At 37.8% G+C, this 13,944-nt stretch overlaps 1 protein-coding gene across 3 annotated transcripts in view; it reads left to right on the top strand.

Moving 5' to 3' along the window:
* LOC109813642 (glycoside hydrolase family 2 protein) overlaps nt 1–13,579 on the top strand; it is a 42,264-nt gene extending 28,685 nt beyond the window's left edge. For all 3 annotated transcript variants that reach the window (XM_020377866.3, XM_029274427.2, XM_083062615.1), the window contains 11 exons: nt 2,714–2,953; nt 8,196–8,402; nt 8,608–8,911; nt 9,040–9,199; nt 9,320–9,428; nt 9,532–9,667; nt 9,771–9,826; nt 9,904–10,203; nt 10,352–10,474; nt 11,593–12,282; nt 13,051–13,579. In XM_020377866.3, coding sequence (XP_020233455.2) covers nt 2,714–2,953; nt 8,196–8,402; nt 8,608–8,911; nt 9,040–9,199; nt 9,320–9,428; nt 9,532–9,667; nt 9,771–9,826; nt 9,904–10,203; nt 10,352–10,474; nt 11,593–12,282; nt 13,051–13,224 — 2,499 coding nt within the window. In that variant the 3' untranslated portion in view covers nt 13,225–13,579. The remainder of the gene's footprint in view (nt 1–2,713; nt 2,954–8,195; nt 8,403–8,607; nt 8,912–9,039; nt 9,200–9,319; nt 9,429–9,531; nt 9,668–9,770; nt 9,827–9,903; nt 10,204–10,351; nt 10,475–11,592; nt 12,283–13,050) is intronic.
* Nucleotides 13,580–13,944: the final 365 nt, after the last annotated feature.

The raw sequence follows: 13,944 nt of genomic DNA, 5'->3' as shown, positions 1-13,944 counted from the left end.
CAAGTCTGTTCAAACAGATGGTGGAGGTGAATTTCGCACCTTAATATCCTTCTTCCAACAAGAAGGCATTCTTCACAGACTCACTTGTCCTTATACACATCATCAAAATGGAACTGTTGAACGACGACACCGGCACATAGTTGAACTTGGATTGGCAATGCTTCATCATTCGACCTTACCACTAAACTTTTGGGATCATGCCTTTTTAACTGCTACCTACTTAATCAACAGACTTCCCTCCTCCTCTGTTGGTTTTCAGTCACCCTACAAACTAATTCATAACAAGGATCCAGACTATACATTTCTAAAGGTCTTTGGTTGCTCTTGTTTTCCCTTCCTAAGACCTTACAATCAACACAAGATTCAACCTAGGTCTGAGGAGTGTGTATTCTTGGGATATTCTTCTCTTCATAAAGGTTACAAATGTTTAAGCAGATCTGGCCGTATATACATCAGCAAGGATGTGATCTTCAATGAAGGGAGATTTCCTTATCATGACCTCTTCGTTACAGCAACTCCTGCTTCTATCCCTGCCACCTCTGTCTCTATACTTCCCTCCCTTGTCTGTTCACACAATCCATCTTCCTCTACCCTCATATCACCTGCTGTTACCACCAATTCTGGATCCTCTGAATCCAATTTTCTTCTCTCCTCTACGCCAGTCAACAGTTCTACAAATTCCCCTACTGCTTCATCCTCCTCACATTCACCTTCTGTTCCACCTCTTAATACTCATCCCATGATCACCCGCTCAAAAAATGGGATTATACAACCTCGACTTAACCCTACTCTCTTGCTGTCTAATATTGAACCCAAAACTGTCAAATCTGCTCTCACTGATCCTTATTGGCTCTCTGCCATGCAAGCTGAACTCACTGCCTTACATGCCAATCACACCTGGACTTTAGTTGAATTACCTCCTGGTAGAAAACCCATTGGTTGCAAATGGGTTTTTCGTCTTAAAGAAAATCCTGATGGCTCTATTAACAAGTACAAAGCCCGACTTGTTGCCAAGGGTTTTCATCAGCAACCTGGTGTTGATTTCTCTGAAACCTTTTCTCCTGTTGTTAAGCCTGTCACCATCCAGCAAATGGAATGCTTGAGGAAGATATTTACATGTCTCAGCCGCCTGGCTTTATTGAACCCAACAGCAAACATCTTGTCTGTAAACTCCACAAGTCTCTTTATGGTCTCAAACAGGCTCCTCGTGCCTGGTTTGACAGATTGACTTCTGTTTTGCTGAAGCTTGGGTTTCACAAAAGCAAGTGTGATCCTAGTTTGTTTATTTTTTCTACTCCATCTGCCACTGTCTACATGCTCATTTATGTGGATGATATTATCCTCACTGGCAATTCATCCTCCTTATTGCAAAAATTCATTGATCACCTCAATGCCATCTTTTCTCTTAAAGATCTTGGCACACTTGACTACTTCTTGGGTATTGAAGTCAAGTCTCTTTCTGATGGCCGGTTACTGTTGTCTCAACACAAATATATTTCTGATCTTCTTACCAAGGTTAAAATGGAAGACTCTAAGGGAATCTCCACTCCTATGATTGGGGGTCAGCAACTTGCTAAAACCGGAACTCTGTTTGATGACCCTACCTTGTATAGGTCTGTAGTTGGTGCACTGCAATATGCCACCATTACACGGCCTGAAATTGCCTTTAGTGTCAATAAGGTAAGTCAGTTCATGTGTTCTCCAATGGAGGAACACTGGAAGGTGGTTAAGAGGATCCTCAGGTATCTCAAAGGCACTCTCAAACATGGTCTTGTGTTCACGCCTGCTCGGTCCTCCTCTTCTTTCAGCCTTACTGCCTTTACTGATGCTGATTGGGCAACTGATCCCAATGATCGACGATCTACCTCGGCAGCCTATATTTACCTTGGTCCTAATCTTGTGTCGTGGTGGTCCAAGAAACAATTGCTTGTTGCCAGGTCGAGTACTGAGGCTGAATATCGTGCCTTAGCTCAAGCTGTCACTGAAGTCTTGTGGATCCAGTCCCTTCTACAAGAACTCAAAGTTCGTCTCAACACTCCTATGGTGCTCTGTGATAATCAAAGCACAGTAGCACTGTCTCACAATCCTGTTCTTCACTCCAGATCTAAGCATATGGAACTTGACATCTTCTTTGTTCGCGAAAAAGTCATCAGCAAAGCTCTTGTTGTCTCGCATATTCCTTCTCAGCATCAATATGCAGATCTCTTAACCAAGGCACTGTCTCCCAAGCGCTTTCTGTCCCTGCGTTCCAAGCTCAATGTTGCTGATCCATCTGACATGCTTCATCCCCCTTGAGCTTGTGGGGGGTGTATTAGAGAAGAGACTAGAATAATAAATACTTTTATTATTCTTGTACTAATATTGTATATTTTCTGTTTTCTGTTAGTATTGCCAACTCATCAAGTTGGTTAGGTTTGTTAGCTCTATATATGTAACTGATATCCTTCAGATACTACTACTGTTATTTTACCTGATCATAATACAAAAACTTTCTCTCTCTTAATTCTCTATCTCTCATCAATTCTCTATCTCTCATAGTAAAAGTGAATGCAATTATCAAAATTTTATAAATGAAGTGATGTTCCCTGTATTTTCACCATAAAATTCACCTTTGTTTTCTATATTCATGTTATAAAAACACTGGTATTTTTATTCATATATTATTTTTATCTGGGATATATTATGAATTTCATCTCATGCATATATAATCCAGGTTGATGTAAAAATAGATAAATTGCAAGAGACATCCAAGGATAATGTTCTTACAAACTATTCTATAGAAGCTACATTGTTTGATTCTGCAAGCTGGTACAACTCTGACGGGAATCCTGATCTCCTTTCATCTAATGTGGCAGACATAAAGCTCCAACCAACAAATGATTCACCATTAGGGTTTCATGGCTATGTGCTTATGGGGAAGCTGCAATCACCGAAGCTTTGGTCCGCAGAGAAAGTAAGAAATTTCAATCATATTTTTTCATGTGTTTAAGGGCGGGTTTATTCATTGATTAGCAAACTAATAGCTACATTACTATTGAAAATAACTTTGGTGTAGTTATTGAGTTTTTTTTAATGCTTACTCCACAATTGTAATCCAGAAAATGTCCCGAGTTTCTTGTCTCTTTACCATTTCTCATGTATTTTTTCATGTATGGCATATTTTGTTTTCATAGCCAATGAGTGATGATAGGCAAATAAATATTTTGAAGAGTTTCTGAAAGTAGTATGGAAAGGTTGAGGACATGTGTCTTGATGGTGATTTATCAAATATTTTATGTGATTAGTGTCAATGGAATTAATGACAGAATATCTGGTCATTAAAACAGCTATTTAATTGTACATTTGGTAACTGTTATTCTCTCCATAAATAGGATATCACAGCTGTAGATGTAACTGTTATTCTCTTCTTAATTAGGATAAATGTATATGTCAGTTAGCTAATATTTTGGGCTGAGAATCAGCTTGCCAACTTGTAATTAAATACTATTTATATGAGAATTCTCTAGGAGGAGGACACAGTTTTTGGCCTACACGTTTCTGCATTTGACATGGTATCAGTCAGGCAGACAGTCCTAGCCTAGTCATTTCTCTCTTGTTTTCCAGTCTCGTTCCAGATTTCACTATTCTCGGTCCTCTATCTTGTCTCGGCTCTGTCCTTGTTCATATCTAGTTCTTGTTTTTTTTCTAGTCCGGTTTTGTATCTTCTTCATGTCTTCTGAAAAATATGATGTCTTGTTAGTTCGCCTTAATAGCAAGAACTACTCAGCCTGGGCTTTTCAGTTCCAGATATTTGTCAAAGGAAAAGATCTTTGGGGTCATGTTGATGGTCGTGCTGTTGCTCCTGACAAAGACAACCAGACGGATGAACATGCCAAATGGGAGGTCAAAGATGCTCAAGTCATGGCATGGATCATAGGTTCTGTTGATCCCAACATCGTCCTGAACCTTCGACCTTTCAAGACGGCAGCAGAGATGTGGACCTACTTGAAGAAAATCTATAGTCAAAACAACACTGCTCGAAGATTTCAGCTTGAACATGACATAGCCATTTTTCAACAGGATGGTCTATCCATCTCTGATTTTTATTCTCATTTCATGAATTTATGGGCCGAATATACTGATATAGTTTATGAAAAGCTGACTTCTGAAGGCTTGCGTTCAGTGCAATCAGTTCATGCCACTACCAAACGAGATCAATTTCTTATGAAATTGAGATCTGATTTTGAAGGTATTCGGTCTAATCTCATGAATAGAGACCATGTACCATCATTGGATGCATGCCTGAATGAGTTGTTGCGTGAAGAACAACGTCTTCTCACACAGTTCACCATTGAACAACAAAAATCAGTTGCTGTTCCGGTGGCATATGCCGCACAAGGTAAGTCCAGAAGCCGCGACATGAGTGTTGTTCAATGTTTCTGTTGCAAAGGATTTGGACATTATGCTTCAAACTGTCCAAAAAAATTCTGCAGTTACTGCAAGAAGGATGGGCATATTATTAAAGAATGCCCAACAAGACCACCAAGGCGATCTGCAACAGCTTTTACAACTGTGGTTGGTTCCTCCATTCCTAGCAGTTCTGACAATACCGTAGCTGCCCAACCCGTTGCTCCTCCTCCTGTTCAAACTTTGACTCCTGAAATTGTTCAACAAATGATCATTTCAGCCTTTTATGCTTTGGGATTCTCAGGTAAACCCTTTTCTATATCTTCACCTTGGTATTTTGATTCTGGGGCTTCCAATCATATGACCAACAATGCCCAATTCCTCACTAATATCACAAAATATTCTGGAAATCTCAACATCCATACTGCTGATGGAAATTCTTTGCCTATCATAGCAACTGGTGATATTTCTTCATCTTTAACTGATGTTTTTGTCTCTCCTAGTCTTACTAGTAATCTCATTTTTGTGGGTCAGTTAGTTGACAATGATTGTCGAGTAGAGTTCTCAAAATCTGGTTGTCTTGTGCAGGATCAACACTCAGGGACGATAATCGCGAAGGGGCCTAAACTTGGACGTCTTTTCCCACTCCAATCCTCCTTGTCTCCAAGTCTTCCCTTACCTTTTGTTTCTTGTAATTCTGCTCATATTGATTACCAGCTGTGGCATAAGCGTCTTGGACATCCAAGCTCAAATGTACTTCATGTGATACTCAAATCTGGTTTTCTTGGAAATAAAAATTCACCACCTCTTCATGCTGTTCACTTTGATTGCATTCCTTGTAAACTTGGCAAAAGTAAAACTTTACCTTTTCCAACACATCAATCGAATGTCAGAAAACCTTTTGATATGATTCATAGTGATGTATGGGGGGTGGCACCTATTATCTCTCATGCTAAATACAAATACTTTGTCACATTTATTGACGATTATACGCGTTTCACTTGGGTCTATTTCTTGCGCTCTAAAGCCGAAGTATTCTCAACATTCAAACTTTTTCATGCTTATGTTCAGACTCAATTTTCTTCACATATTAAAATTCTTCGGTCTGATAATGGGGGGGAGTACACATCTCATTCATTTCAAGAATTTTTGCAAACTAATGGCATTATTTCTCAACGAACATGTCCTTCAACTCCTCAACAAAACGGGGTAGCAGAAAGAAAAAACCGTCATTTGCTTGATGTTATCCGCACCCTTTTATTGGAGTCTTATGTGCCATTAAGGTTCTGGTGTGAAGCTCTCTCGGCTGCGGTTCACCTTATAAACCGCTTGCCATCTCCATCATTGAATAATGAGTCTCCTTTCACTCGCTTATTTGGTCGTCCACCCAATTATTCCACTCTTCGTGCCTTTGGTTGTGTGTGTTATTTACATCTTCCTCCCCAAGAGCGCAACAAACTCACTGCACAATCTGTTCAATGTGCTTTTCTTGGGTATTCTCCTCACCAAAAGGGCTTTCTATGTTATGATCCTACCCTTCGTCGAATTCGGATTTCAAGAAATGTCATTTTTCAAGAAAATAAATATTTTTTTTCAGCAAATCCTGATCTTCACTCTTCTCAAATCTCTGTTCTGCCATTGTTTTCTAACTCTCCTGCAGGCCAACCTTCATCTACACCGCTCTTGACCTACCAAAGGCGCACTCATGCCATTCAAAATCAGCCCTCGGAAACCAACAGGCCCCCTCTCGATCAATCCTTGGTTGCTGATCCAGTACAAGCACCAGAACCAGCTCCTTTACGACGAATTTCTCGGGCTCGTAAACCCCCAGAAAAGTATGGCTTTACCTCTCCTTTATCCTTGACAGCAACATTATCTTCTATTCCTATTCCTTGTTCTTATAAACAAGCCATGGAGCATGAATGTTGGCAGAAAGCTATTGAAACAGAACTCCTTGCACTGGAAGAAAATCAAACATGGGATGTTGTGCGATGTCCACCATCCGTTAAACCTCTTGGCAGCAAGTTTGTCTTCTCTGTAAAGCTTCGTTCAGATGGATCCATAGACCGTTACAAGGCTCGTTTGGTTGTGCTCGGTAATAAGCAAGAATATGGACTTGACTATGACGAGACCTTTGCACCGGTTGCCAAAATGACTACTGTGCGAACAATTCTTGCCCTTGCTGCATCACAATCATGGCCATTACATCAAATGGATGTCAAAAATGCATTCCTCCACGGTGACCTCAAGGAGGAAGTTTACATCAAACTTCCTAATGGTATGCCCGCACCTTCACCTAATAATGTTTGCAAGCTAAAACGCTCTTTATATGGCTTGAAACAGGCACCGAGAGTATGGTTTGAAAAGTTTCGATCCACACTACTAGGCTTTTCCCTCACACAAAGTCAATATGATCCATCCCTTTTCCTACAAAGGACTTCTAAAGGCATTATGGTACTTCTTGTTTATGTGGATGACATAGTGGTGACTGGTTCTAATCAAGAAGCTATTTCTAGCATCAAACAGTTGCTGCATTCAACTTTCCACATGAAAGAACTTGGTCCACTCACTTACTTCTTGGGGTTAGAGGTGCATTATCAATCTGCAGGCATATTTTTAAATCAGCACAAGTATATTCAGGATCTAGTTCAATTAGCTGGCCTTGCAAATGCAGCCTCGGTTGACACTCCCATGGAAGTTAATGTCAAATTAAGACGCGAAGAAGGTGATCTTCTTGATGACCCCACTTTATATCGCAAGCTTGTTGGTAGTCTGATATATGTAACCATCACTCGCCCGGATATTTCATTTGCTGTCCACACTGTTAGTAAGTTCATGCAATCTCCTAGACATTTCCACCTTTCAGCAGTGCACCGAATCGTTCGATACCTCCTTGGCACCTCCAACCGAGGTTTATTCTTCCCGGCAGGTTCCTCTCCTCAACTACAAGCTTATAGTGATGCTGATTGGGCTGGATGTCCAGATACAAGGAAATCTACCACTGGTTGGTGTATGTTTTTGGGTAATGCTCCAATTTCATGGAAATGCAAGAAGCAAGATTCAGTCTCAAAATCATCCACTGAAGCTGAGTATCGCTCCATGTCTGCTGCATGCTCAGAAATAATTTGGTTGCGCGGTCTTCTGACAGAGCTTGGATTCCCTCCACAACAATCCACTCCGCTACATGCAGACAACACAAGTGCCATTCAAATTGCAGCAAATCCAGTTTACCATGAACGTACAAAGCACATCGAGGTTGATTGTCATTCAATCCGAGAAGCCTATGACCGCAGAACTATTACTCTACCTCATGTCTCAACATCTGTTCAAGTTGCTGACATTTTCACTAAATCCTTGACCCGACAACGTCACAATTTCCTAGTTGGCAAATTGATGCTTGTAGACTTACCAGCATCAATTTGAGGGGGGATGTCAATGGAATTAATGACAGAATATCTGGTCATTAAAACAGCTATTTAATTGTACATTTGGTAACTGTTATTCTCTCCATAAATAGGATATCACAGCTGTAGATGTAACTGTTATTCTCTTCTTAATTAGGATAAATGTATATGTCAGTTAGCTAATATTTTGGGCTGAGAATCAGCTTGCCAGCTTGTAATTAAATACTATTTATATGAGAATTCTCCAGGAGGAGGACACAGTTTTTGGCCTACACGTTTCTGCATTTGACAATTAGAAGTTTGTCATACTTTGATCTTCTTGAAGCTTCATATGCCCACTTCTTTGTTATTGCTCTTTTACCTATTTGGTTTTTAATGTATCATTTTTATTTGCATTTTTGACAGCCATATCTTTACACCCTAGTTGTTGTCTTGAAAGATCGATTTGGTCGTGTTGTTGACTGTGAATCTTGTCCGGTGGGATTTAGAAAAGTATCTAAAGCCCACAAACAGCTGCTTGTTAATGGACATGCTGTTGTAATAAGAGGTGTGAACAGGCATGAGCATCATCCACAAGTGGGAAAGGCAAGCATAGAATCCTGCATGATCAAGGTACTGCTAGTCATTTTTTCCTCTTCAATAAAATTGTGGTTGCGGTTGTTTTTTCACTATCCTTGATGTTGCAGACAAATGTGAATGATGTTGCCACAAATGCAGTCATTATGCAGCCAAAATAGCAGTCGTGGACCATCTTTTAAAACCTTGTATGGCCACATGCTGTGTTCTTTTTAGCCACTAATAATTGTTGTGTTTGCAGGATTTGGTCTTAATGAAGCAAAACAATATTAATGCTGTGAGGAACAGCCATTATCCCCAGCATCCACGTTGGTATGAGCTATGTGATTTGTTTGGCATGTATATGATAGATGAAGCGAATATTGAGACACATGGTTTTGACCATTCTACACATCTCAAGCATCCTACTAAGGAACCAATTTGGGCAACTGCAATGCTAGATCGTGTGATCGGCATGGTTGAGAGAGATAAAAATCACACATGCATTATTTCCTGGTCTTTAGGGAATGAATCTGGATTTGGATCAAATCATTTTGCTTTAGCCGGTAGGTAGCTCACTTACTGTTTGTTGGCATATGTATTTCAAGCAACTTATTTATTGATTCTGCCATTACAATTTATTTGAAAAATTGCTTACTAATATAATTATTTTCTTTTCATTTTATTGCATCAGGTTGGATTCGAGGAAGAGATCCATCACGGGTATTACATTACGAAGGAGGTGGATCCAGGACTCCATGCACCGATATTGTGTGCCCTATGTATATGCGTGTTTGGGACATGTTGAAAATTGCAAATGATCCAACTGAAACACGTCCTCTGATATTGTGCGAGTATGATTTTGTAGTTTGACGTCAACAATATAATATGACTTCTAACCCTGATGTTTTCAGTGATGGATATATATGTATATATTTATTTATTTTACTTTTGATGTCCAACTCAAATGGCAGGTATTCACATGCAATGGGAAACAGTAATGGTAATCTACATATATATTGGGAAGCAATTGACAACACATTTGGACTCCAAGGAGGCTTTATTTGGGATTGGGTTGATCAGGTGAGTGGTTTTTGAATACCATAACCAATTGATGAATGATTGACTTTACTTTATGTTGTCTGTATCGTATTCTATCTTATTTTTATACATTGTTTGCATGTAGGCCCTGGTGAAGGTTTATGCAGATGGTACAAAGCATTGGGCATACGGAGGTGAATTCGGGGATGTTCCCAATGACTTGAATTTCTGTTTGAATGGCCTCACATTTCCTGATCGAACACCTCATCCTGTTTTACACGGTAAACTAGCATATTGTCATTTTTTATCACACCACATTCTAGGAGTTTCAATGCATTCTTCGTTTGTTTACATCATTAGTCATGGCTGTGCTTCTTGTTTCAGAGGTTAAGTACTTATACCAACCAATCAAGGTGACATTAAATGAAGGGAAATTGGAGGTACTCATAGTTTATTTGGATTTTGTGTTTTTCTATTCAAATGTTACTTGATAATTTTTTGTTTTTTTTTTATGCAGATAAAAAATGCTCATTTTTTCCAAACAACTGATGGATTGGAGTTCAGCTGGTATATTTCTGCAGATGGATACAATCTTGGATCTGGTATTTTGGACCTTGCCCCTATAAAGCCCCAGAGTAGTTATGCGATTGATTGGCAATCAGGTCCATGGTATTCTTTATGGGCTTCATCATCAGCAGAAGAACTATCCCTGACTATAACGGCTAAACTTTTGAACTCCACACGATGGGTTGAAGCTGGTCATATTGTTTCATCTACTCAAGTTCAACTGCCTACCAGGAGAAACATCGATCCTCGTGTAATTTTCTTTTTAACATATTTATTATTTATCTTATAACTGAGGCACCTGTATTGCTAGGGCCGAGTATGAGGTTTAGTAATTTATACTATATGTTGATATTAATTAAACTGAAATATTATATTTTATGAATGATTGTTGTTTTCAGGCTATCAGTATTAGTGGTGACACTCTGGTTGCTGAAACAGAAGGAGATACAATCAAAGTCAAACAGCAAGATGTTTGGGATTTAACATTGAACACTAAAACAGGTTTAGTTGAAAGCTGGAAGGTAAATCTAAACTTCGAATTTATTGTTGCTCATTGAATGTTTGATTAAATTGGATTTTTTTTTTCTATTTAAAATGAGAACAATTGCAGTTTATTTAGATGCAAAATACTGGACTAGTGGCTTCTTAAAATGTTAAGACTTGACTTCGTGTTATATAATGAACAATGTCTTGAATAATGGTTTCAGAATTTGAAATAATAATTCCTCTGAATCTTCAATCACAATAAGTACAACATTCACTGATCAAATTGCTTTTTGTTTTTAACCCTCTTATCGGAGCCTAAATGTTTGCATATTTATCCAAACCTAAATATTAGGTTCAAGGTTTTGATATTAGATATTATCTCCAGTCCTTTATATAAGAAACAAACAATTAATTCTTCAAGACCAATAAAAATAATTGAGTTAATTTTAATTAATAATGTCATAAATTTAAATTTTACTCCAAAAATACTCAATAAATTAAATGGCTTAAGTGGTGGTTATACCTAATGACATTACTTTTAATTCAAGGGATAATTTTTTCCATCAATGAGTGACATGTATTGTTATAAGGCCAATGAATGCATCCACTTGCAAGGGGAATGAGTGAGTATTTCATTAATAGATTACACAATAAATTAAGGGTATAAAGGAAATTAGCAATTAATACATCTGAAAATGACTATGTTTCTTAAAGTTAGGACAAATGAATTGCATTCATTTCTTTCTTATATAAGGGATCAAAGGTAGAATATGCAACACTGCAAATAGATGACAAATCAAAGCAAAGGTCCAATTACAATGGTAACACTAGAAAACACAAAATTGCCACAAGGAAATGTTAAATGAAAGGAAAAGCTAGAAAAACAATTGCAATAACAGACTCTGCCCCTTAGCCTAAGCCTCCCTCCCAATCAATACCCAAAATCTGTTATGCCTTCCCACTTCCCTCCTTTCCTTCTTCACATTTTTCTGTATGTTGAAAACATGCATAATTTTTAGAATATATTTTTTTATGTTTCCTCTTGAATAGAAGTTTCATGATGTTACTTTTCAATTTTTTGTATGACTTTATACAGCTATTTTGACTCGATGAAACATTGGTATTAATATTATATTATTCTGATAAATGCTAGGTTAAAGGAGTACATGTTATGAAAAAAGGCATCTTCCCATGTTTCTGGCGAGCTCCTACCGATAATGATAAAGGAGGAGGACAAGCCAGTTATTCATCCAGGTGGAAAGACGCTGGAATGGACTGCCTCCACTTTAATACTGAGAGCTGCTCTGTGCAAAATGTGACAGAGAACATGGTTAGAATATTGGTGGTTTTTCTTGGTGTTACAAAGGGTGAGGAGGGTTCAATCTCTAACCAAGACAAGTCAAAGGTTCTATTTACTACAGAAATGACATATACAATTTATGCTTCTGGGGATGTCATCATAGAATGCAATGTAAAACCAAACCCTGATCTTCCTCCTTTGCCACGCGTGGGAATCGAGTTAAATGTGGAGAAGTCTTTGGATCAAGTAACTTGGTATGGAAGAGGACCATTTGAGTGTTATCCGGATCGAAAAGCTGCAGCCCAGGTTGCAATCTATGAACATAATGTTCGTGAATTGCATGTTCCTTATATTGTTCCTGGGGAATCTTCAGGTAGGGCTGATGTTAGGTGGGCGACATTCAGAAACAAAAATGGTTTTGGAATATATGCTTCTAAGTATGGCAGCTCTCCCCCAATGCAAATGAGTGCAAGCTACTATAGCACCTCAGAACTTGACCGTGCCACACACAATGAAGAGCTCATTGAAGGAGATAACATTGAGGTATTTACGACTTGTTTCATTATTTTGCACTTGTTCCTTCCAGGTCAAAGTGATCTTTAACTTCGCTTCCCTGATCTCTTGGTCCAATTGTTTCCTCTGTATGTTTTGTTTTTGAACAATGGCGAATTGCACCTTAATCCATGAAATTTGTGGTGATTACTACTCAGGGTGGAAATTGGAATAATGTTATAGATTAAGGTGTAAATGTAGTATACTATTTTTTAAATATCAGGCAGATAATTGCACTTGAGCCCAAAGATCATGGGGACAAAGTTCGGTATTTCCCATAAAGTTAGTGTTGACATTTTTTGTAACTATATGTAATGTATATTTATTCATTTTGTGCTTCATTTTGAATAGTGTGGTTATGTTTTGTTCTTTGTGACATGAATTTATTTATGAACAAATTAGATGATTTGAAAGTCATTAGCTATGGTAATATGTCACAAATGTATCACGAGATGGCAATATTGCCATTTTTTGATATATTATTTCAAGTTTCATCGAAATTTTTATCAGGGTTACATCTGATTTTGGTCTCTAGGGTAAATGTCTGAGTTCTAGTCCTTCAAAAATAAATGTCATCTTTTGATCCCTAATTTATAACATTCATAAAGATAACACATTTGTGGGAATTAGGGACCTAAGAGATACAATCTTTCTTACAGACTAAAAACAAACGTTATCCTATTTACAGTAACTAAAAGCATATTTAACCTTTATTATTATTATGCAATTTCTCGTCTTTGATGTTTTATGGTATTACAGATTCATCTGGATCACAAGCACATGGGATTGGGTGGAGATGATAGTTGGTCGCCATGTGTCCATGAACAGTATTTGATTCCTCCTGTGTCATACACATTCTCTGTTAGGTTGTGTCCAGTAACTCCAACCACTACTGGTTATGATATCTACAAATCCCAGTTTCAAAACTCTTGATTTCTTGGATCTCATTACTTTATACTCTTCATGAATAAATAACATCATGTGGAAGAAGACTAAAGGTCGGTATGTTTATAAAGGACTACCAAGAAACTTCAAAGTTGTTGATGTAATAAAACATTCTCATGCAATGTTGGAAGCTTGATTCACATATGTAGAAGCTTGATTGATATAATGAAACATTCTCATTCAATGTTAGAAGCTTGATTCAAATATGTGGAAGCTTGATTCAAACATTCTCATGTAAAAATTTGTTCCATAGGAACAAAGTGAAAAATTCACAACTTGTTATGTGATATGAATAATCTATTGTTCTTATTTGAAGATCAATGTCAATGATTTGAACGAAAAATAGTCTGCAGACACCTTTGAATTTGCCTGCGAGTCATATATGTATGAATTGTGTTTTGCTTGCATATATTGTATATAAGGTTATCAAACTTGAGAGTCTACACAAACTCGTGGAACTCTCGTAGACTCAACTCGTAGACTCGTAAGAGTCTACCTAATAGTAAAAGATATTAAAAAACATAAACACACACAATATGATATCACTATTTTAACATTCTAAGTCTGAAATAAGTCAAATAACAACAATAAAATGTCATAATACAAATCTTAACCATACATGAACAACTAAAAGTCGAAAACACATAAGTCCACAAATCAAAAACATAAAACAAGATCTAAATTTATCAATCAAAGTCCAATCTTCCA

This window comes from Cajanus cajan, chromosome 8 (genome assembly GCF_000230855.2).
Source record: "Cajanus cajan strain Asha chromosome 8, NIPB_CcT2T_4, whole genome shotgun sequence".
NCBI lineage: Eukaryota > Viridiplantae > Streptophyta > Magnoliopsida > Fabales > Fabaceae > Cajanus > Cajanus cajan.
This window is presented reverse-complemented; position numbering and strand designations above follow the sequence as displayed.